The sequence below is a fragment of the Abramis brama genome, assembly GCF_963993115.1.
Source record: "Abramis brama genome assembly, chromosome: 1".
Taxonomy (NCBI): Eukaryota; Metazoa; Chordata; class Actinopteri; order Cypriniformes; family Leuciscidae; genus Abramis; species Abramis brama.
This window is the reverse complement of record NC_139963.1, coordinates 11,558,091-11,580,217: the sequence shown is the minus strand read 5'-3', so window position 1 is coordinate 11,580,217 and position 22,127 is coordinate 11,558,091. Positions and strand designations below refer to the sequence as shown.

Genomic DNA, 22,127 nt, shown 5'->3' with positions numbered 1-22,127 from the left:
GTGGGTTAAATTATTCTTTGTGCATTGTAGGAAAGCATGTTTCTGGATTGTGTGAATGTGTGAGTCTTGAGACGGTAGGGCATGTTTTCCTAGAATGCAGAAAGAAATATATTATTTATTAAACTGGCAGGACTTGGAGTTAAGGCTTTTGCTCTTTTCTCTTTGTTTGGTCGCAGTGACGAGCATAAACTGATCTCCAAGGCAGTTCTTCAGTTCTTGCATGATACAGGACTGTATGTAAGAATTTAGTTCAAACTTTGACCTGTGGAGGGCAGTAATACGCTCAGCAGCGTCTAAACTGCCGGGATCCTACAAGAAGAAGAAGAAGCTCAGTTTGAGGCTGCACAGTTCGCTCAGCCATCAGGAGTGAGTGCTTCTATTTGACTTCACTTTTCTCCGTTGAACTCTTTGGGGTCACTGTGTCCATTTCTTATACTATGTCAGTAGCCTATGCAGCAGAGAGAGCTACAGAGAGCACGCAGCTCAACTTCATCACGTTCAGTCTGAGAGAAACTCTCCTGTAAACAGTGAAACCGAAAGCGTTCATATCGGAGGACTAGACACCATTTCGGGTACATCAAAATCGAACAATGTCTTTACATGTCACGGTAAGTTCATTAAAACGTTTCACAATAATATCAATGAGGACCTTTTGCGTCTAAACTATTTAAACAAGTTTGTTCGCTTCTCTCCGGACAGCTCCTCCTATAACGGTAGAAACTGTAATGGCGGATCCCGGACTAGAAGCGCAGGGAGTTTAGGACAAACTCACTCACAGCTCCAGCACACCGACTGCGACTCTACTAACGTTAGTGTGTTCAGCCCAAAACAATAACGTTAGGTAAATATAATAATACACGCAAAAAGTTCACTTCAAAAATGAACAAAGAGGGGTAAACAAAAACAAATAAAAGCGAAAACAAATAAACTTAGGCCCATAAGCATACTAAAAATGTACACACTCATCCGGTCGGTATATAAATTAATAACGATTTGGGACAGTTATTTAATTGAAAATGAATGGCCTGTCAAGATTTTGAGCACATGAGCTCAGCAGATCTGTGTCAAAAACATTTTTGTAAGCTTATTTAATGTTTGCCATTGAAGGACGTGATGGGCTAATATTTTGACCTTAATATTGTTACAAATAGTGCCCATACGTGTACCATATGGGCATTTAATGTAAAATATACTGTATTTAATTATAAATAAACAAAGTCTTTTAAAATACCAAATAATAATTATATAAACAACTCATAACTGTAACAAAAACACAAACTTTACATAAAAAAATCAGTAAATGTATTACAAGAACAGTTGATTCTTAAGCCCATTTAATCATTGAATTCCTGTAGAAATAACTCAATGTCATCCCTGAAAATGAAATTAATATGATTAATATTAATAATATCTGTTCATATCAATTGAACCGACGACAGAAAAAAAAATCTAACTTTAATAATAAAATGAGAAGAAATGCAGAGATGGAGATTCAGTCATTTTAGCAGATAAACGCTTAATAAATCACATCTTGACAGAAATCTTACTATATTCCTCATCATGATTATTCTGTCGTCAATGAGCTTTCATCAGACAATGTATGAGGACGTGTGATGTCATTGTCATGTACAACTTTTTTTTTTATTAAAAAAATTATTATTATTTTTTCCTATTTCTTTAAAAACTAAAATGTATGCTTTTTTTGGGATGTCCCACAAAAAAATGTAATAAAGGATTAGGGTCGATGCTTTCCCGTCGATGAATACAAATACAACACCAAATAAGACACACAATTTCACATATAGAGCTTACTGAAGACATATGTCGTGGAAATTCTTAATATGAATACAACCTACTTAATCTGACTTCTTTACCATGGACAATTTAAACAACTTGCAGTTGTTAAAAATACAATACAATACTTCCCTGGAGTAAGGTGACAGCGTCCCGTCGATGAAGCTTCTATTACTACCTCAATCACACTTTGATGTTCTGCTTAGGGGTGGGAGATATTGACCAAAATTAATATCTCTATTTTTTTCCAATATCTCGATATCGATATTCAGAAGATATTTTTGCCATCCTTCAAAGAAACTTGTGCAAACTGGCAAAGAAGGTCTAGTTGGTATTTTGACTTGCTGCATTTGACCTATTATTGTAGGCTATAGAAAGAAAAAAAAACAATAAAGGAGCTAACTAAACAGAATCTGAGGTAGCCCCTACTTTTTCCACTTACAAAAAAATAAATAAAAAAACGGAACTAGGCACCTCTTGCAACAGTGATTATTAAATCAAACAACAATATTGTTGATGATGAATTCAAAGTAAAAAAATATATTTTCAAAACGCTATAAATCCATAATTTTTCCCAAAAATGTATGGTTTGTCTTTTTAAAAAAGTCTTTTGTCTTTTATTTTTCGTGTTTGCATTTATGAGGAAAAAACACGTGACACGTGACAGTTCTCCATTGTGGACGTGAGCGCTCTGAAAGCGGCACTAAAAGACTTTCAAACTTTCACAGAGACCTCAAAACAGAAAGCACAAAGCCTTTCTTTAAAACGAATTTCGTTTTGTATTAATTGTATCTTAATTTTAATAATTTTTTCATTAACCAATTTCCTGGATTTCATACATAAAAAGTATAGGCTAGCACAACAAAAGTGCTTGAACTGGAAATTATATCACCATGAACCGAACCGTAGCCTACTCGCCTCACAGGCCTAAAAAATGTGAAATATATTTACAGAAAGCTGGTTCTAAACAAAACCATCCAAAACAAAATAAAACTATAATAAATGTGCATTTCTCCGGTGCGTTCACTAGCCTACTGGGAAGATCGCGAGTCAATAGCCTATCGTCGACTTCATCTTTGCAGCCGACACAGAAATTAATAAACAATTAAAATATATTATTGCAATATTTTACATATTCATAATCATTACTTTTGCTGGTTCTTTGAGGCAGCTTTTTAGGTTTAGGAAAGAGCGTTTTGGAAAAGAGCTCTTCACGTACAAACACCGTTTCACCAAGGCACAGCGGCCCTTCAGCACATAAGAACAAAAAAAGAGAAAAAGCACGGACTTACTAATTACGAAACTTTGATGTGGTTGAACAGGTGAAACTGTCACAAATTCCTCTGCAGCTCAAACCTTCTCAGTACGAGTTATGAAGGAAGAGAACAGCATTACAGTGTTCAGCGCATCCTCCTCTGATTGCTACTGATTGCTGATTCTTAAATCATTTTAAAAACGGTTTTGCGCATGTGCTTCTGCGCGCACTATTTCGAATTTATTTATGAATGTGCATTTTTGACGACACGGGACCATGGGCTGGGCCACTCGGAGGGTGCTTCCGGGAATAGTACTGCCCTACAGTATTAAAAATCGCTACATTTAATTGTTTAGAAGGTTATAGTGTGCGTTATTTGTTTTCTCTTTAACTTCTTTCAGCTCTTTTCATGTTTGGGGGGTCGGATTGTACTAATTATGAAATATTCGATATCCCAATTTTGCATATCGTCCAGACAACAATTTGGATATTATCGTCTAAACGATATATCGCCCACCTCTAGTTCTGCTGTTTTCTTTTGAGCGTAGAATCTGTTTCTCAGCTGTGCAGCAAATACCTGACACGACTCCCATGTTGCTCTTTGTAGAAATTATGTTTTATTCACGGCCGGGAGATCACTGGCCACAACAACCAAGTGAGTCTCCTGAATAGAAAGAAATATGTACATTTATATCATACAGTTGATTAAAAATCAATGTCACTCAAGTCTTCTTCACTGTGATTTGTTCTGGTGATTGGTTTGTAATGATCTGAGCTAGTCATATGACTGTTAGTTATACTGTGTTAAGCACTTTTTGGGTAAGTATATATGGCCTTTGACCTGAGCATCCTTAGTCTGCGTTTCTCTGTACATTTAATTTTGAAAATACCCATTACATAAAATATTTCTATCACACATAGAAGCTAGCGCTGCACTGTAAGGGCATGCTTTATAGCAGGGCTATTCAATTAGCTTCATTCGAGGGCCGGATTATTAAATCGAAATGTTGAGGAGGGCCAGTGGGTTTAACTTATTTATTGAAACATTATTTATTACTTATTGAAACATAACATTATCAATAAATAAGCTGAAGTAAACCTAAAAAAAGTATTGTATTTAATGTGGTACACAACAGTATGCAGATTTATGAGTCTTTAATAAATAACTTATTTACAGCTATGTACAAAAATATGAATTATACAAGATAGCTATTGGTAAGAATTATTTTATTTATAATTATTATAGGCGTAAATGAAAATATTCTGACAGTGAGACGTGATAACCACAGGTAAAACCACGCACGGCTACTCACTCACTACCACTGTATAACAAAATGCCTAAACACAGGTAAAAACTACACAAAATGAATTGTATATTCCTCTACCCACCTAATTAATCTACTGCAATATAAATTACTATAAGATAGTATTCAGTATAAATATTCCACATTTCTGCCCAAACCATAGTAAATTACTAGTACATTCATGGTAAATGTTTGTAAAGGTGGTGATTAGGGGATTTAAAGTCTTCTAACTTCGTTCATGGCACAATGTTTCTGCTGTTTACCTCATCAGGTGTGTTGGGAATGTTGAGGCTGTTTCATCTGATTTAAAACTAGTTAAATCATCGAGTGATTTGTGGTTTGTAACAGAGGTGTGTCGAATTGAACCACTTCTCACTGGATGTTGCATTGCTGTTTAATAATAGTGTCCAGAACCGGGAGTAAAAGCTTGCGTTTCGTTGTCCACTGGGCGGTGCCGCGCAGTTCAAAGTAAACTAAACTGCGAGTTTAACTGAAACTAAACTGAAAACAGTGCTATTTGTTCTATATTTGTTGTTACTGACCGAGAAACAGCTTCAGATGATTCAGTGGCACTGGTCAGAGTTTTTCATTTCCTGAAAGAGCAACACGGGTGCGTTTGCGAAAACGTTTCTCTGGTTAGTCGGAGTGCTCATGGTACGCACAGTGCGTATAGACGTACAGCTGCACGGGCCACTACGGCAACACTCGCATATCTAACCAAATGTAGCCACACTGCCAGGAAAAGAGGCGGAGGGAGGTCGGGGTGCCTTTGGGCCAGATGGAGATGATTAGCGGGCCGCCAATTGAATAGCCCGGCTTTATAGTTTCCTGGTTGTGACGTCACCCGCCTCTGATGTTCCGTCACATTTCACATTTGTGGTGCTGTGGTCCCACATTTCCGACTGATTTCACACATGCTTCACGGCGCAATCACGCAGAGCATTCCCACAGCGTCATTCAATGCAGTGCAAGTTCCCTTGAAAGGAAACACAGAACATAAAGTTCTGTAAGTTCATTAAGTTCCCTTGTAAGTTTGTAGATGGTTGTTCCATTAACTAAAAAGAAAAATAAACTACATAAATCAATGTATATGAATACAGAAACTAACAAGAGCAACATCTAATAAAATAAAAAATGTTTGTTTGAAAATAGAAAGTTGAAGTTGGTCTGCATTTGGTAATAGTAGATGTAGATAATAATTCACACAAGATTCATGACACGTCTGTTAAACACAAACCCACAAACTAAGTAAAGCACAATTGAGATCCGTCACACTACCAATCAAATATCCTGAAGGAATGAACTAAGAAATTAGCATGATAAAATTGATAGTTCTGGTCCTTGGTTATGATTGGCAGAGTTGTGTCCAAAGCAATTGTAAAATATTCTATAATCGCACACCTGTGAGCTCATTATCCTAGTATTATTGCATCAACAGTGGGTGTTGCTGTATCTGTGTTTTGTGTCATCATAACAACGGCCCTTAACTGGCCTAAAATCTCTGTAAACCACAACTTCTTGGCCCCCAAACACACAGCGTCAGCCCCACAGGGGGCCCGGCCACTTCGGTCACTGTGCACACTCACTTCTGGTACTGAAACTTAATTGTGTTAAAATTCAGTGTATGTTGTGTTTCCACATACAGGCCTGAAATGAAGTCTCTTATCTAGGAAGAAGAGAAGTCGAAGTCTGCCTATAAAATGAATGTGTGTGAGGAGAGAGAAGAGGAGGCTTCTGTTCACAATCAGAGAGCAGCATCTCCAGGATTCAGCTGTGTGTCCATGAAGAGTAACAACTCCATGTATCTGCCTCCTAATCTCAGTGATGGACCATCTCCAGGATTCAGCTGTGTCTCTATGAAGAGTAACAACTCCATGTATCTGCCTCCTAATCTCAGTGATGGACCATCTCCAGGATTCAGCTGTGTCTCTATGAAGAGTAACAACTCCATGGTTCATCTGCCCCCTAATCTCAGTGATGGACCATCTTCAGGATTCAGCTGTGTGTCCATGAAGAGTAACAACTCCATGTATCTGCCTCCTAATCTCAGTGATGGACCATCTTCAGGATTCAGCTGTGTGTCCATGAAGAGTAACAACTCCATGTATCTGCCTCCTAATCTCAGTGATGGACCATCTTCAGGATTCAGCTGTGTGTCCATGAAGAGTAACAACTCCATGTATCTGCCCCCTAATCTCAGTGATGGACCATCTTCAGGATTCAGCTGTGTGTCCATGAAGAGTAACAAATCCATGTGTCTGCCCCCTGATCTCAGTGATGGACCTGCTGTGAACTCTGGCCCTGTGTGAGTATCATGAAGTGGAATGTGAAGTTTTTTTAACATGATGATTCACTCACTGATGTTCTTTTCTCTGAATATTAACATGGTAATAATAGGGCTGTCAAGCGATTAAAATGTTGAATCTAATTATTTACATAATTTGGCTGAGAAATTACACCCAAAAGATAATTTAAAGTCTTTATGTTAACCCTTGTGTTATGGTCAATTTGACCTGTTTAGATTTTCTAGTTGTTGGAAATACTGGTTAACATATGTTTTTTTTCTTGATATTTTGTGACTTTTTCTCATTTATCATCATGAACATGCATGCAAAGTTTCAACATGCTGGTGTTTTTTGACATATACAAACAAAATTACTGTTACTTTCGTGATGTTCGCGGGTCAATTTGACCCTCATATTTTAACTCTCTAAGGCAACTGTACGGACCCAAAATAATAACATTTCTTGGTTATATTTTGTTATTTTATTTTTTGACTACCTTATGAAGCTAAAAAATTAGGTTTCAATACAGAAAAATATTTTGTCAGCCACAGATGGTAAAAATTACCTATCATTTATTTTTTCAAGCTACCTGAAATATTTAACCTTTTTTTTTTTCTTGATATTTTGTGACTTTTTCACATTTATCATCATGAACATGCATGCAAATTTTCAACATGCTGGTGTTTGTTTTTTTGACATATTTTTTGCTCTAACCCAAACCAAACACACTTGAAAAAGCTAAATCATGGTGTTCAGAATTAATTGCAAATTACAAATGAAAATCTTTGACAGACACAGATAGTAAAATAAGCTCTCATTTATATATTCAAGATATCTGAAATATCTTGAGACTTTGACATAGACGGCAGGAAAAATGAGCTCAGATTAATTGATTAATTGTTCAGTTATGATGTTCTAAGCAAAAAAAAATGTTTTAAAAAATGGTTATAAAACAGTTTCATTAAATCATATCTTCAGATATATATTTTTTGGAATATTTGACAAAATGTTGATATTAAAAGTTTACAGTTTGTACCTGAATCTTTGTTGTTTTTCATAGTGTGATTTTTGAGGAATTGTATTGAATCCAATTAGGGTCAATTTGACCCGAACCATAAGGGGAGTACACAGAATTCCAACATAACACAAGGGTTAAACAAGAAAATAATCAAATAGACACGAAAAAAATAGCTTTAGAAGAAAAAATCTTATTTGATTTAACAAAGAATTTATTGCACATAAACTAGGGATGTGATTTTTTTCCATATTTTCCAACCTGAAAAGTATGACCCATATGAATTGCGTAATTCCAAGGGGGGGTTGGGGGGTTGATGATGATTGAAAGCGCGAAATGGCCTTTAACAATTACTAAATAAAGCCCTTTGAAATAGGGCTGGGTGGTATGATGGTATTGTTACCACTGTATAAAATGTCAACTAACATACTTTTTTAATTCCATGTATACTGCAACATGTCAGTAAGTGGGCGTGGTTAACTCACATGCAGCCTCTGTGAGACTGAAACTCTGATATTTGTTAAAGGTGGGATATGTAATTTGCAAAACGGCCGGCAGATTTTGAAAATACACAACTCAAATGGTCCTACCTTCTTTCCTTTGACTCCACCCATTCAAAGAACATGGACATGGATGGGGGGAGGGGGGATGGTACGACCATTTGATTGACGCACTTACTGTCCAATGATTCTAGGTGGTCTTGGAAATGATTGGCTGGAGTTTTTCAAGTCCTGCCCGTTCCACAGATGATAAAATTGCTTAATTTTTATTTCAGTGCTTCTAACTCAGTGGCTGTAAGTGGGTTAGGAATAGGATTTCAAGTGATTTTGAAAAAATGGCCAAAAAAGAGAATTACATACCCCACCTTTAAAGGGTAACTAAACCCCTGGTCAGAGCCTGACTCCACCCACTGGCAATATTTGAAAAACGCTGGAAAAGTGGGCAGACCCCAGCGGAGATAGAGGGGACGAACCGAGGGCGGGGCTGAGCGGGGGGGCGTGCACCTGAGACCCGCAGTGACGGATTAATTGACAGCTGCTGTCAGACTCTAAAATGGAGAGTGACTCACAGGGTCACAAGACGACGTAAAGTACATGCATCTGATGAGTTTTATCGAGTTGATGTCAATAGCGCGTGCTCTATGTAGGCATATTCATATTTTGCCGCTATGTGAAAAAATCTAATGTGTGTCATTTGTGTGTGTGTAACTACTTAGTCAACACTAACAGTTGCTGCTGTTCAGTTTGCAAACTTACTTCTGAACTCTTCCCTCTCTTGATTAAAGCTCCAGGTGACGGGTTGCCAGTTATCACAAAAAGAGCAAAACAAGCCCATTAAAACACAATATAATAAGCAGACATGGCAAAACTACCGTGGAACACATTTAACCAATATAACTAGTATTAGTAATATCCTACAAAATCAAAAGGAAGTAACTTTAATTTATTATTAATAGAATAGTTCAATGTAAAACATTTAGATATTATAAACTGATTGATGAAGTAAAACTTTATTTATTAAGTTCAGTTGCACCGTACGAGTTGCATTTAATATCAATCAGTTGATGGCAGTTCATCTAAAATTTGAGTGTTTCATTTATTATATTTAGCTATCAATATAGTTTAACAAATACATAATTTACCAAGAAAAAGAAAAATCAAACTAGGTGAAGTACTTTTCATTTATTTGAAATGATTTATTATTTATCATATAAAGCCCTTTTTTGTTGATTTTTAAGAGAAAATCAGAGAAATGTGTATATATATATATATATATATATATATATATATATATATATATATATATATATATATATATATTAGGGGTGTGCAAAGCAGCCGGTATTTGTATCTGTATTTGTTGAGGGGGGAAAAGTATTTGTATTTGTATTTGTATTCGAGTAAAATTCAAAATAGGTGTAAAAATCCAGTTTGTTTGCGTTACACTTCTAATTTATGTTATAGTGTAAGTATTCTTTAATTATATCCATTATAATAATTATGGATATGCAATATTGGTTGATGTTTTTCCATAAATCCAGCAATGAACATGTAACAAGGAACGTCATTGAAAAGAAAATAACATAACAGCCATTACCAACGTTAACGTTACTCTGTCAACAGCCTATTGTCTACATTACCGAGCTAACAGAGCTACTAGTGTTGTCACGGTACCAAAATTTCAGTATTCGGTACCAATACCAGTGAAAATCCACAGTTCTCGGTACCAATTTCGGTACCAAAGCTTAATTTAGATTAAATTTACATATATTAAAGTGTATATCACGGTTACAAAGATGGAAACTGTAGTATTAAAAACACTTTACAATAAGATTCCATTTGTTAGATAACATTAGATAAAATGACCTAACAATAAACAATAGTTATATACTGTCGCAATTATTCTCCTTGGGGTTCATTTAAAAATACATTTTTAACATTACTTACATTATTATTTATGTTAACATTATTTAATGCACAATGAATGAAGTGAACAAACATGACCAATCAAGTGTTTGTATTAAATAACATTCACAAACACTTATTAATGTTGTAAAAATATATTGTTCACTCAATGTATTAGATAACACATTAAGTAATGTTAATGAATGGTATCTTATTGTAGTGTTACCAAACTATATAGGAGATAAAACGTGTTTTATTTGACTTGACTGTACTTTTATTTCATCCAAAACTGCATTCATATTTAATTTTAAAAGGGCTTTTTAAACCTGCTAAGAGTTATCCAGCCAAGAATAAGACTAGAACTGATTTTCTGATGGACTGATATTAATGACGGCTTTTTATTTCATTTCTCATCTCCATAAATATATCTAAAGCTAATGCAAGGGCTAGAAAACAATTCATTCTTTGCTGATACTTCCTCGTCATCATGGAGAGCGCAGTTCGCACCGCTATCTCCTTTCCACAAGCTTGCTCTCCCGTACGTCTATCGTTGCTATGTAACCATGGACATAGGCGCGCCCCTCGCTTCTATTATGAGCGCGCTTGCCGCGCGCCTACATTTGAAATCTGAACGCGCAAAAAACGCGCTGTGTGAACGACGTATGTGTCTCTTTCCTCCTTTCTTATCAACAAGTGGATTTACAGCCACCACATCAGCAGCGCCGCCGGTCGCCATGTCTCATGAGGAAACGCAGTTTTTTGATATAAAGTTTTTCTTGTTCCCGAATACAAATATTTTTTTAAGTATTTGTTCGAAATAAGTATTCGTAAAAAACACATTATTTGTGCCTTTCCGAATACCGTATTCGGGTTCGGCTCCACCCCTAATATATATATATATATATATATATGTCTACTAGATTTAACGTTTTATCTGTACATCAGCATCAGGGAATAACATAATCTCATTCATGGTAGAGAAAGCTTACATGTACAAAACTAACTTTTTTCAGCTTTTTTTTCAGCTTTTCCATAAATATACTGGCCCTGATAATCATCACAAATACTTACCGCTTGCTTCATTTCTGTAAATCCGTTTTTATGAATGAATGAGTCTCTCACCGTTGCTCTATAGTTTTCTTCGTCAACAGCCGCTTGCACCCCCTGCTGGTGAGGTCGACTAACAGCTGTGGAGATTATCAATCGGTAATCTACTGATATTCCTGCCGTTCCCGGATGTCAAAGGTTGAATTTTCTGTCAAATTTGAACCACTGAATTTGTTAAGCGAAATAAAATGGACCAAAAATTGCCTGTCGAATATTATAGGTTGTATTTTTTTTAACAGAATGAATATTTTGGAAGTGAAATCTGAAAGGTGAATATGGATCATTGAATTTTTAAAAATGAAAATGTTTGTGAAATGTTTTGAATTTTCAAAACTAAATATTCACAACTTAAATATACAACCATGTTCAATTTCAGCCCATAAAAATGGAAGCCCTAAAAATACAATGCATTAAAATGCAAGCAGGGTTAGTAACGTTAGGTAACGTGTGTCCACCACAGCGTGTTTAGCCGGCTGAAAATGCCTGGTGCTCTTCTGAAAACAACCAGCTGGTGGTGCTTGAGAGTGCTTTGGAGGCACAGCGTTTTTCGGTTGGTTGATGGTTTCAGATGGTTGGTCAGTGCAGTATTTGTCCTGCCCCTCCTCCGCTATGATTGGACGGCTGGGTAAAAAGTGACAGTGATGAGCGCTGCATTTCACCCAAAGTTGAACAGTTTCAAAGTTGAACTCTCAGCTACCAAAAAAAAAAAAAAAAGACTGGGCAAACAAACATGTGAATATTATTATGGAACATAGTGCATCAAAATGCAGTGTCATCAGTTTTCCTGAAAGAACACAGAACATTATAATGTTTTACGCACCATTTACACAGTGTACATTTATTTCGTATCAACTAACATTTTGAGTTTACAGTTAATGTCAGAACGGCTTTATGAACGATTTACACAAAAATTCGTTCCGCTGGTGTTTCATGAATGAGGCCCAATTATACCTTGTCTTCCCTATTTGGTCAGTAAAGCATCTCCCTGAAGCCATCTCGCTCTTCTTCTGGTATCTTGCGACAAAGACAATAACACACACTTACATGCAGTTTCTTCCTCAAGATTGAAAGCCTGAAACTCTTTAACTGCAGCCGTGGCCAAAAGTATGTGCAGTGACATACATTTTGTGTTTTACAAAGTTTGCTGCTTCAGTATCTGTAGATATTTCTATGTTGTACTGGAAACCACTGATTAGCATTCAGTCTTGACTTGGACTCGACTAGTCCTGGTCTTGGACTTGTCTTGGACTCGACAAAGGTGGTCTTGACTACAGCCCTAATACAAAGAGTCAAAATTTACAGTTGATCCTTCTTCATAACCTCTGCAAATCTCTCTTGTTGTGCTGTATTTAAGCTTCTGGGCCAAATCCTGACTTATGGCAATTCATTCATGTCTTATTAGTGCTCTCAGTTGATCACAATATGTGGACTTCTGCTTGTCCACTCTCCTTTTAAGGGTTGACCCCAGGTTCTCTATGGCAGTGCTTCTCAAAACCTGTCCCGGAGAACCCCCACCACAGCACATTTTATTTTTTTAAAGTCTCTACTAATGTTTAATGATGAGCTGATGGAGACAGGCTGCCTGGCCACAGATAAAACATTTTAATGTAATGATCTCAGAGCCACTTCATTACCACTCTTGCCTTGTGACATGGTTCTCCATCATGCTGGAAAATGCACAGATCATCACCATATTGCTCCTGGATCGTTGAGAGAAGTTGCTCTTGCAGGACGTTTTGATACCATTCCTTATTAATAGCAGTGTTTTTGGGCAGAGTATTGAGAGCTCACTCCTTTGGATAAAAAGCAACCCGACTCAAGGATGGTCTCAGGATACTTCGCTGTTGGCACGACACAGGACTCATTGTAGTTTTCACCTTTTATTCTCCGGATAATCGATTTTCCAAGTTTCCCAAACAGTCGGAAGGGGGCTTCATCAGATAATTTAACTTTGCACATGTCTTCTGCTTTCCAATCCGTGTACTTTCAGAATTTCAGTCTGTCCTTGATGATTTTATTGGAGAGAAGTGGCTTCTTTGCTGCCAATATTGAGCAGTTTAACTCAATATTGACTCTTCAGGAGGAGACAGTCCTGACACTTGCTGGACACTCTGGGACGTCCTGAAGCCATCCTCACTGCAGCTTAACATTTCTTGATGAATTTCCTTGCATGTGAGGCCATTATAATGCAAAGTGATAATGGCACATCTTTCTTTGGATGTAACCATTTCTAACACAAGAACACAATGATTGGAAGCACTTCTTCCAAGGGCTGTGCGATATAGATAAAAAATGCATCGCGATATAATGTCATATCGTTCGGTATCGATAATTATAGACATTTTTATAACAAATAGAAAAGTTTGAATTTAAACCACTGTTTTTTAATTTATCCACATTATTAAGCAACAAATGATATTAGTTTTAGCAGTCAAAAACTAAAATAAAATGTAAACAAAAATATCATATATTAAGATAAAAAAAGTGTTAAAGAAACTCTTGAATTTAAATAAAATGTTACAAAATGTGTGCAATGTAAAAGTGTAAATGTAGATCAATCAAAGCAAACTTTGAGGAATCAACATGTAATAAGTAGGAGTTTAACAGTTCGGTTCGATAGGACACAGTGGTGTCACGGTTAGGTACGTTTTTGATACAGCAAAAAGAAAGAGATGCCAGAGAAAAGAAAAAGAAAAGCCATTTTTAAATTTAAGTAGGAGTTTTCCTACGTCTTGAAAATTTTAGTTTTATAAATGGGGTAATATTTGAAGGATGAAAAAATAATATTTTGGTCATCACATTAAAAATAACATTTAATAAAAAACAAGGTTGGGATGCAATTATTATGGTTTTGAATCAAAAAGTCTGTCAAAGTAATCAACTTCAAACCTTCAGTTTACATGCAAATATTTTTATTTATGACCCCACACTGTTTGAACAGGAATTAACATCACATTCAGGAAAAACAAGTGGCTCTAAAAATGTGACTCATGGTGACTAAAACCCATGAACATTTTATACAAATAAAACATTATGGCCTGGTTTCACAGACAGGACTTAGATTAAGCCAGGATTAGGCATTTAGTTGAAGATTAAAAGTAATGAAGAAATGATCGGAAATGTGCAGAGGTTTCACCAAAATGTTGTCTGGGATGCAGTTGCGTGTGTAAATAAGATCAAGTTGGTTGCCTGATTTGTAAGTACCTGAGGTGATGACCGTTTGAGATCGAATGAGGCTAGGAGAGATGAAGTCTGTTTTATAAGGCTTCTCTAGATGAATGTTGAAATCGCCAAAGACTACAAGTGGGGTGTCATCCTCAGGGAAAGAGTACAGCAGCACATCCAGCTCCTCTACAAAGGTTCCCAGTTAGCCTAGGGGGTAATAAATAACTACAATATCAATCTTAATGGGAGTTGTAAGTGTAATAGCATGATATTCAAATGAATTGTTAGTGCAGGGAAAGGGAAAGGGGAAAAAAAGATAATTAAGTGTGATACAGGTGTCCTTGCTCGGTGGAGTCGCGCTGGTAGAGTCGCAGGTCTTTACCCGAGTCAGTCTTCACATGAGGAGGCTGAACACGAGAGCTGAACGCTTCTGCGGCAGCGCACACACTACATACATATACTGCCTTCCAACGCTTGAGTGAGAACAGCTGTGCCCCAATTAGCTCAGTAAAAGCAAATAGCCCGTAAATGGGAGAAATCGAAACTAAAGTGTTGGACAGCACGACAGTAAAATTGCAGTAAAAAAACAGCAACACTTAGCAAACGCGGCTGTTATTCAAAATTGCAAATAATAAATACAAATTATAAAAATATTATAAAAAATACAAATAAGCAGAGAATCGAAAATATTCCTTCCTAGTAGCGAATAATAATCTAAGCACCAACAGAACTGGGTATTAAGCAAAAACCACTTGCACACTCTCACCGTGTTCACTGACTGACCGCTTGTCCTGGCTTTCTCCTAAATCTCTCCAGTTTATATTTGCTTATACAGTCGCTGTGCCCGCCCTTACAATTAGCACATCAAAAGCCCATAAATGGGAGAAATCGTAACTCAAGTGTTGGACAGCACAACACTTAAGTGTAAAGCGGGAGAGATGATTGATTCAGGTTCGCTCTGTGTTTCCTCTTGAACAAATATGTGGCTATAGCGATCTACAAATTTATATAAATTGCATTTATTGTTTGAATTTCATGATAAAATTCTCAGAATTTGAAAGCTGAGACCTTGTTCTTATCAAAATAACAAAGTAAATATTTTATTATGATTTTTGAACGGGAGGCGTGCTACAAATAATGTTTACTGAAGGTAAGAAATATTTACTATGTTTGTAAAATTATTACCTTCATCTGGGCATGAAACTCTGGATGGTGATGATCCTTCAGGTGCTGCGACATTTTAGATGTGTTCGCCGCTTTTGATGACACTTTTCATCTGCATGTTTTACATTTTGAATACTGTCTTTAACCACTCCTCAATTATTTTTTAGATAGCCAAAGGACTTCTAAATAGCTTATATAATTTGCTTATTCAGCGGATACAAGTCCAGGAGATCATGTTGTTCCACCATGTTTTCATTTTAAGAGTTTCACTCGTGCTGAAAGTTTATGCTATGTATGCGCCCTTTACCCAGATAATCACCTTGTGAACTCACTAGTAACAGCCTCACAGAGCATCCAGGCAGACGCGTGGAGCAAGTGCGTAATCTCAGTTCGAAAGACTTTTTCAACTTTTTTTCAGTTTTTTAACGGTATCGTCCAAATTATTATGGTTTAATAACTGTGACTCTTTTAATCGTGGTTAATTGTGAAATCAGGTAATCGTGACGTCCTTACTCTTGTCTACTGATTGGTCAGTTTAAACCTAAAATGTTTTGTCTCATAGTTAGGGAAAAAAAATCAAGGAAAACAGTGATCTGTGTCTGCTTCATTAAATTAACATTTATTAGTTTATATATAATATATAATATTTTAAAGATAAAACAGAGGATTCATTAACAGTATTGCATTAAAAACAATTAGGATAACTTGAGCAACTGGGTATTTTTTCTGCCTGCTGTAACTCTTTCATTCGGTTTGTATTGAACATGCATACCGGCTCAGTTTAGCTTTCTTACATTGCATGTGTATTTGTTTGAAGAATGTCTTACTGTTGATGAGACCTCTGTTTTCTTTACATGTAATACAAGTACTGCTCTATAAACCAGTATTGGTGTTAATTTATTGGAGCAGACAGATAATCTGCAAAGAAACAATCTGAAATATTCTCTCTTTCTCCCAGTATCTTCAGCAGGAAGAGAAAGAGAGCAGCATCTCCTCTACAGCCCCCTGATCTCAGTGATGAAGCAGCGCCCAGCGACCGTCTGTGAGTGTATTCATGTAGAGTGAGACATTCAACACAACAACACAGAGTGTACACACAAACAACAAGAGGGACATTATTACATTTTCATTTTATTTCTGCAATAAAGTTCTTTAAACGAAAAAAAAACACAAATACAACAGAAACTGAAATTGTGATGTAAAGAAAGAGTTGGTAGGGCCTTTGTTAAATATTGTTTGTATATGCTTCTCTTCCATTTCTCTTTTATAGGTCTATATGACACTGTATTTTTGTTACATGGGTTTTCTGCATCAGCGTGATATGGACAGTAATCATATTATAGTCTATTAATCAAACACTTCTTTCTAAATGTGTTTGTGGTATGATTTCAAATAGGATAATTTAATATTAGAGACATTTAAATATTTTCTCTTTTTTGTCTTTCTGTTCATCATAATGTTTTTTTTCCAGTGGTGTGAGAGCTGACCAGATCAGAGATGTGTCCTGTCAGACCAGCTCATCCTCCTCCTGTCAGAAACACATCAGTCATCATGTCACAGAAGCAGCCCTGCAGCTCGATTCTCACCAACCAGTGCATGATGATCTTCAGAGAGTCAAAGACCAGCACAAAACCAGCATGAAGAACAGATATGAGAGGGTTTTTGAGGGAATCAAACTACAAGAGAATCAGACCCTCCTGAACAGGATTTACACACAGCTGTACATCATAGAGGGAGAGAGTGAAGGAGTGAATGAAGAACATGAGGTGCTACAGATGGAGAAAAGTTACAAGACACTTCAAGACACTCCAATCCACTGCAATGACATCTTTGATCCTTCACCTGAACCAGGATATGAGGAGAAGAGAAGAGAGAAGAAAGACAAAATCAAGACTGTTCTTACTAAAGGCATCGCTGGAATTGGAAAAACCGTCTCTGTGCAGAAGTTCATTCTGGACTGGGCCGAGGGAAAAGCCAATCAGGATGTAGATTTCATGTTTGTGCTTCCATTTAGAGAGTTGAACTTGATTAAAGATCATCAGTACAGTCTTCACAGACTTCTGCTGGACTTTCATCCTGAACTTCAAGATCTGGACTCAAAGATGTATGATCAATGTACAGTTGTGTTGATCTTTGATGGTCTGGATGAAAGCAGAATTACACTGAAGTTTTCAGACAGTGAGAAAGTTTCTGATGTGACTGAGTCTTCATCAGTGGGTGTGTTGATGTCAAACCTCATGAAAGGAGATCTGCTTCCCTCTGTTCTCATCTGGATCACCACCAGACCAGCAGCAGCCAATCAGATCCCCTCAAACTACATCAACCGTGTGACAGAAATTCAGGGATTCAATGACCCTCAGAAGGAGGAATATTTCAGCAAGAGAATCAGTGATGAGCATCAAGCCAGCAGAATCATCTCACACATCAGAAAAGCAAGAAGCCTCCACATCATGTGCCACATACCCGTCTTCTGCTGGATCTCAGCCACTGTGCTTCAAAACATCCTGAAACAAGATCTCAGAGCAGAAATCCCTCAAACTCTGACTGAAATGTACATCCACTTCCTCCTCATTCAAACTTATATGAGGAACCAGAAGTATGAAGAGAGAGATCCAGAGAAACTCCTGCAGTCCAACAGAGACGTGATTGAGAAACTTGCTGAACTGGCTTTCAATCAGTTGATGAAGGGCAATGTGATGTTCTATGAGGAGGACCTGATTGAGAGCGGCATAGACGTCACTGACGCCTCAGTGTATTCTGGGATTTGCACTGAGATCTTTAGGGAGGAATCTGTGATTTATCACAGGAAGGTTTACAGCTTTGTTCATCTGAGCTTTCAGGAGTTTTTTGCAGCACTGTATGTGTTTTTCTGCTATTTACACAAGAATAGTGAAGTTCTGAAAGAGTTCCTCACAGGAAAGTCCAGAACTCAGTGTGAGAATATTCCTCTGGATGTGTTTCTGAAGGAAGTAATGAATAAAGCCTTGAAGAGTGAAAATGGACACCTGGATCTTTTCCTTCGATTCCTTCATGGCATCTCACTGGAGTCCAATCAGAGACTCTTACAGGATCTGCTGATTCACACAGAGAACAACCCAGAGAGCATGAAGAAAATAATCCAAAACCTCAAACGAGGTCAAAAAAACAATGTCAGTCCTGAAAGATGGATGAATCTGTCACACTGCTTGATTGAGATGAAGGATCATTCTCTTGTTAAAGAAATGCAGGCATTTTTAAACTCTAAAACAAAAGGAAAAAATCTTTCTCTTGCTCAATGCTCAACATTGGCAAACATGATCCTGATGTCAGAGGAGGTGATGGATGAGTTAGACCCTAATAGGTACAACATCAAATCAAAAGAGGGTAAATTGAGACTGGTACCTGCTGTGAGGAACTGCAGAAAAGCTCTGTGAGTGTGAAATATAAGCATAATTATATTTGACAGAAGTTTGGGGGTTTGTGTTCAAAAATTTTTTTTTGTAGTTTTATACGTTGTGAACATAACCATGCTACCAGTAAAACTAGTCCAACTCTAAGGCAGGTGTTGATGCCATTTTAGTCAATATAATTGGTTTAGTCAATACAATTGGCCATTTTAGTCAATATAATAAAGTACTTCATCATATATATATATATATATATATATATATATATATATATATATATATATATATATATATATATATATAGCTCTAGTCCTGGAGGACAAGTGTCCTGCTGAGTTTAGGACACTGGCCCTCCAAATTTCCTCACACAAGTGAATCTCATTCAAATTTACTTGCAAATTATAGACAGGTGTGTTTAATTAGAGTTAGAACTTAAGTCTGCAGGACATCAGCCCTCCAGGACTGGAGTTGAAGATCCCTGATGTACAAAATGTACTTTTAATTAAGTAAAATCTTTGTTTTAATTTTGACCAGAGAGTGAATGTTAAAGTAACATGATCTTTTATGGTGAATTTGGTTAACTAAGTCAGTGCTTCTCAAACCTGTCCTGGGTCACCCAACACTGGACATTTTTGATGTCTCCCTCATCTAACACACCCGATTTAACTCAGTAGTTCATTAGTAGAGACTGCAATATCTGAATTGGGTGTGACTGATGTGAGAGACATCCAAAATGTGCGATGATGGGGAATAATATATTGCATTAAAATATATTACGATATATTGAATAATGCTGAATAATGTAATGTACACGTTGAAAACACGTAATCCAAATAGTTGCCTCAATTTTTTTAGTTGAACCAAGGCAGTATTTTTTAGTTTGGAAACCTGTTGCCTTAAATTTCTCAATTATTTTTTAACACATTATCAAGCAAAATATTGCCTTGGTTTATCTCAAAAATAATTGGGGCGACTATTTGAATGAGTATTTTGTTTATATTATATTTTTATTATGTATATTTTGTTTGACCAGTTAGACTGAAGTAATACCAACAGACCTTTCCTTGTAAACTTAACCCAAATATTTTGTGTGGCAGAAACATAACTCAAGTGAAAGTAACACATGAATACACAGTGCAATAATAAATATATTGTCACATATTTTTCAATTTATGAAAAGTGACAATTCCTTGTTCATCATATTTTAATATATTAACGCAATATATTCTGTATATTTCCAGTATATTTAAACCATTTAATATATTGATCATAAATATGTGTATGGAAATATATTTCCTTTGCATAAGGGGACATCAGCACAACAGCATGCATTTTAACCAGAGTCCTTGCTGTTTTCAGGTTGGCAGGCTGTCATCTCACAGATCAGCACTGTGAAATTTTGGCCTCAGCTCTACAATCATCAAACTCCCCCCTGAGAGAGCTGGACCTGAGTAACAATGACCTGCAGGATCTGGGAGCAAAGCTGCTCTCTGCTGGAGTAAAGAGTCCAAACTGTCAACTTAAAATACTGAGGTTTGTGTTTCACACTGATGATAATTAGTACAGACCCCCGTCAAGCATGTTTAAGAAGAAAACATTTTGGGAAATAGAAAATTGTTCTGTTTTTCTCTTCATAAGCCTACCACAAATTTAACTGCCCTCTTGGGGATGTGTATACAGTGGGGTCCAAAAGTTTGAGGCAAAAAGTAAAAATGTTTAAATTCTGCACTCTTTTATCATTTATAAACATATTTTCATGACAAATGACCCTTTTGTAAGCAGTCTTTAAAATTTTACTGACCAGTCCTACATTAACCACTGTTGCTGTTTTTTTCCCCCTACGTTTTGCTTTTTTTTTTTTTTTTTACTATATTTATGAATCGTCTTTGTGTTTGGATAATTTTAAATACAAACACAAATAATCCCAAAATATGCTAATTTGTTTTTGTTGGGTCATCCAAAATAGTGACACAAGGTTTCTAGAAATACAAGTTTTTTCCCTTTAAGATATTCATGCTGTAGATTTTTCACCTTCATTTCTGTGACGTCCACCAGCTAGAGTTCTCCATAATCTCCACCAGAGGACATTCTTTCTGAGTCTTTAGCTTCTCCACCATGAACTACATCTCCCATAACCCATTGCCCAGACTCATTATGGTTTGATTACTTCTACCTGTCTATCATTTGCTTGCATAAGTTTGTCTATTTAAGCTCTGTGCTTCTACCCACTCTTTGCGAACTGTTAGTGTAAATGCTGCAGTTCTTGAGTACTTGTATCTTCGGCCAATGCATATTGGCGTGCAAGATGTGCATCTCGCGGTCTGCCCCACAGTGCGGGTATAAATATACGGAAGCAGATGCAATGCACATTCAGCTTTTTTTATTTTTTTTTAAAAATTGTTTAGTTTTATACGTTGTGAACATAACCAAGCTACCAGTAAAACTAGTCCAACTCTAAGGCAGGTGTTGATGCCATTTTAGTCAATATAATTGGCCATTTTAGTCAATATAATGAAGTACTTCATCATATATATATATATATATATATATATATATATATAGCTCTAGTCCTGGAGGACAAGTGTCCTGCTGAGTTTAGGACACTGGCCCTCCAAATTTCCTCACACAAGTGAATCTCATTCAAATTTACTTGCAAATTATAGACAGGTGTGTTTAATTAGAGTTAGAACTTAAGTCTGCAGGACATCAGCCCTCCAGGACTGGAGTTGAAGATCCCTGATGTACATAATGTACTTTTAATTAAGTAAAATCTTTGTTTTAATTTTGACCAGAGAGTGAATGTTAAAGTAACATGATCTTTTATGGTGAATTTGGTTAACTAAGTCAGTGCTTCTCAAACCTGTCCTGGGTCACCCAACACTGGTCATTTTTGATGTCTCCCTCATCTAACACACCCGATTTAACTCAGTAGTTCATTAGTAGAGACTGCAATATCTGAATTGGGTGTGACTGATGTGAGAGACATCCAAAATGTGCGATGATGGGGAATAATATATTGCATTAAAATATATTACGATATATTGAATAATGATGAATAATGTAATGTACACGTTGAAAACACGTAATCCAAATAGTTGCCTCAATTTTTTTAGTTGAACCAAGGCAGTATTTTTTAGTTTGGAAACCTGTTGCCTTAAATTTCTCAATTATTTTTTAACACATTATCAAGCAAAATATTGCCTTGGTTTATCTCAAAAATAATTGGGGCGACTATTTGAATGAGTAT

The 22,127-nt window shown here is 36.5% G+C and overlaps 1 protein-coding gene across 3 annotated transcripts in view; it reads left to right on the top strand.

Annotated features, from left to right (window-relative positions):
• LOC311085932 (uncharacterized protein) overlaps positions 1 to 22,127 on the top strand; it is a 223,955-nt gene that overhangs the window by 85,183 nt on the left and 116,645 nt on the right. For all 3 annotated transcript variants that reach the window (XM_084118552.1, XM_084118550.1, XM_084118551.1), the window contains one exon: positions 20,240 to 20,413. In XM_084118552.1, coding sequence (XP_083974678.1) covers positions 20,240 to 20,413 — 174 coding nt within the window. The remainder of the gene's footprint in view (positions 1 to 20,239; positions 20,414 to 22,127) is intronic.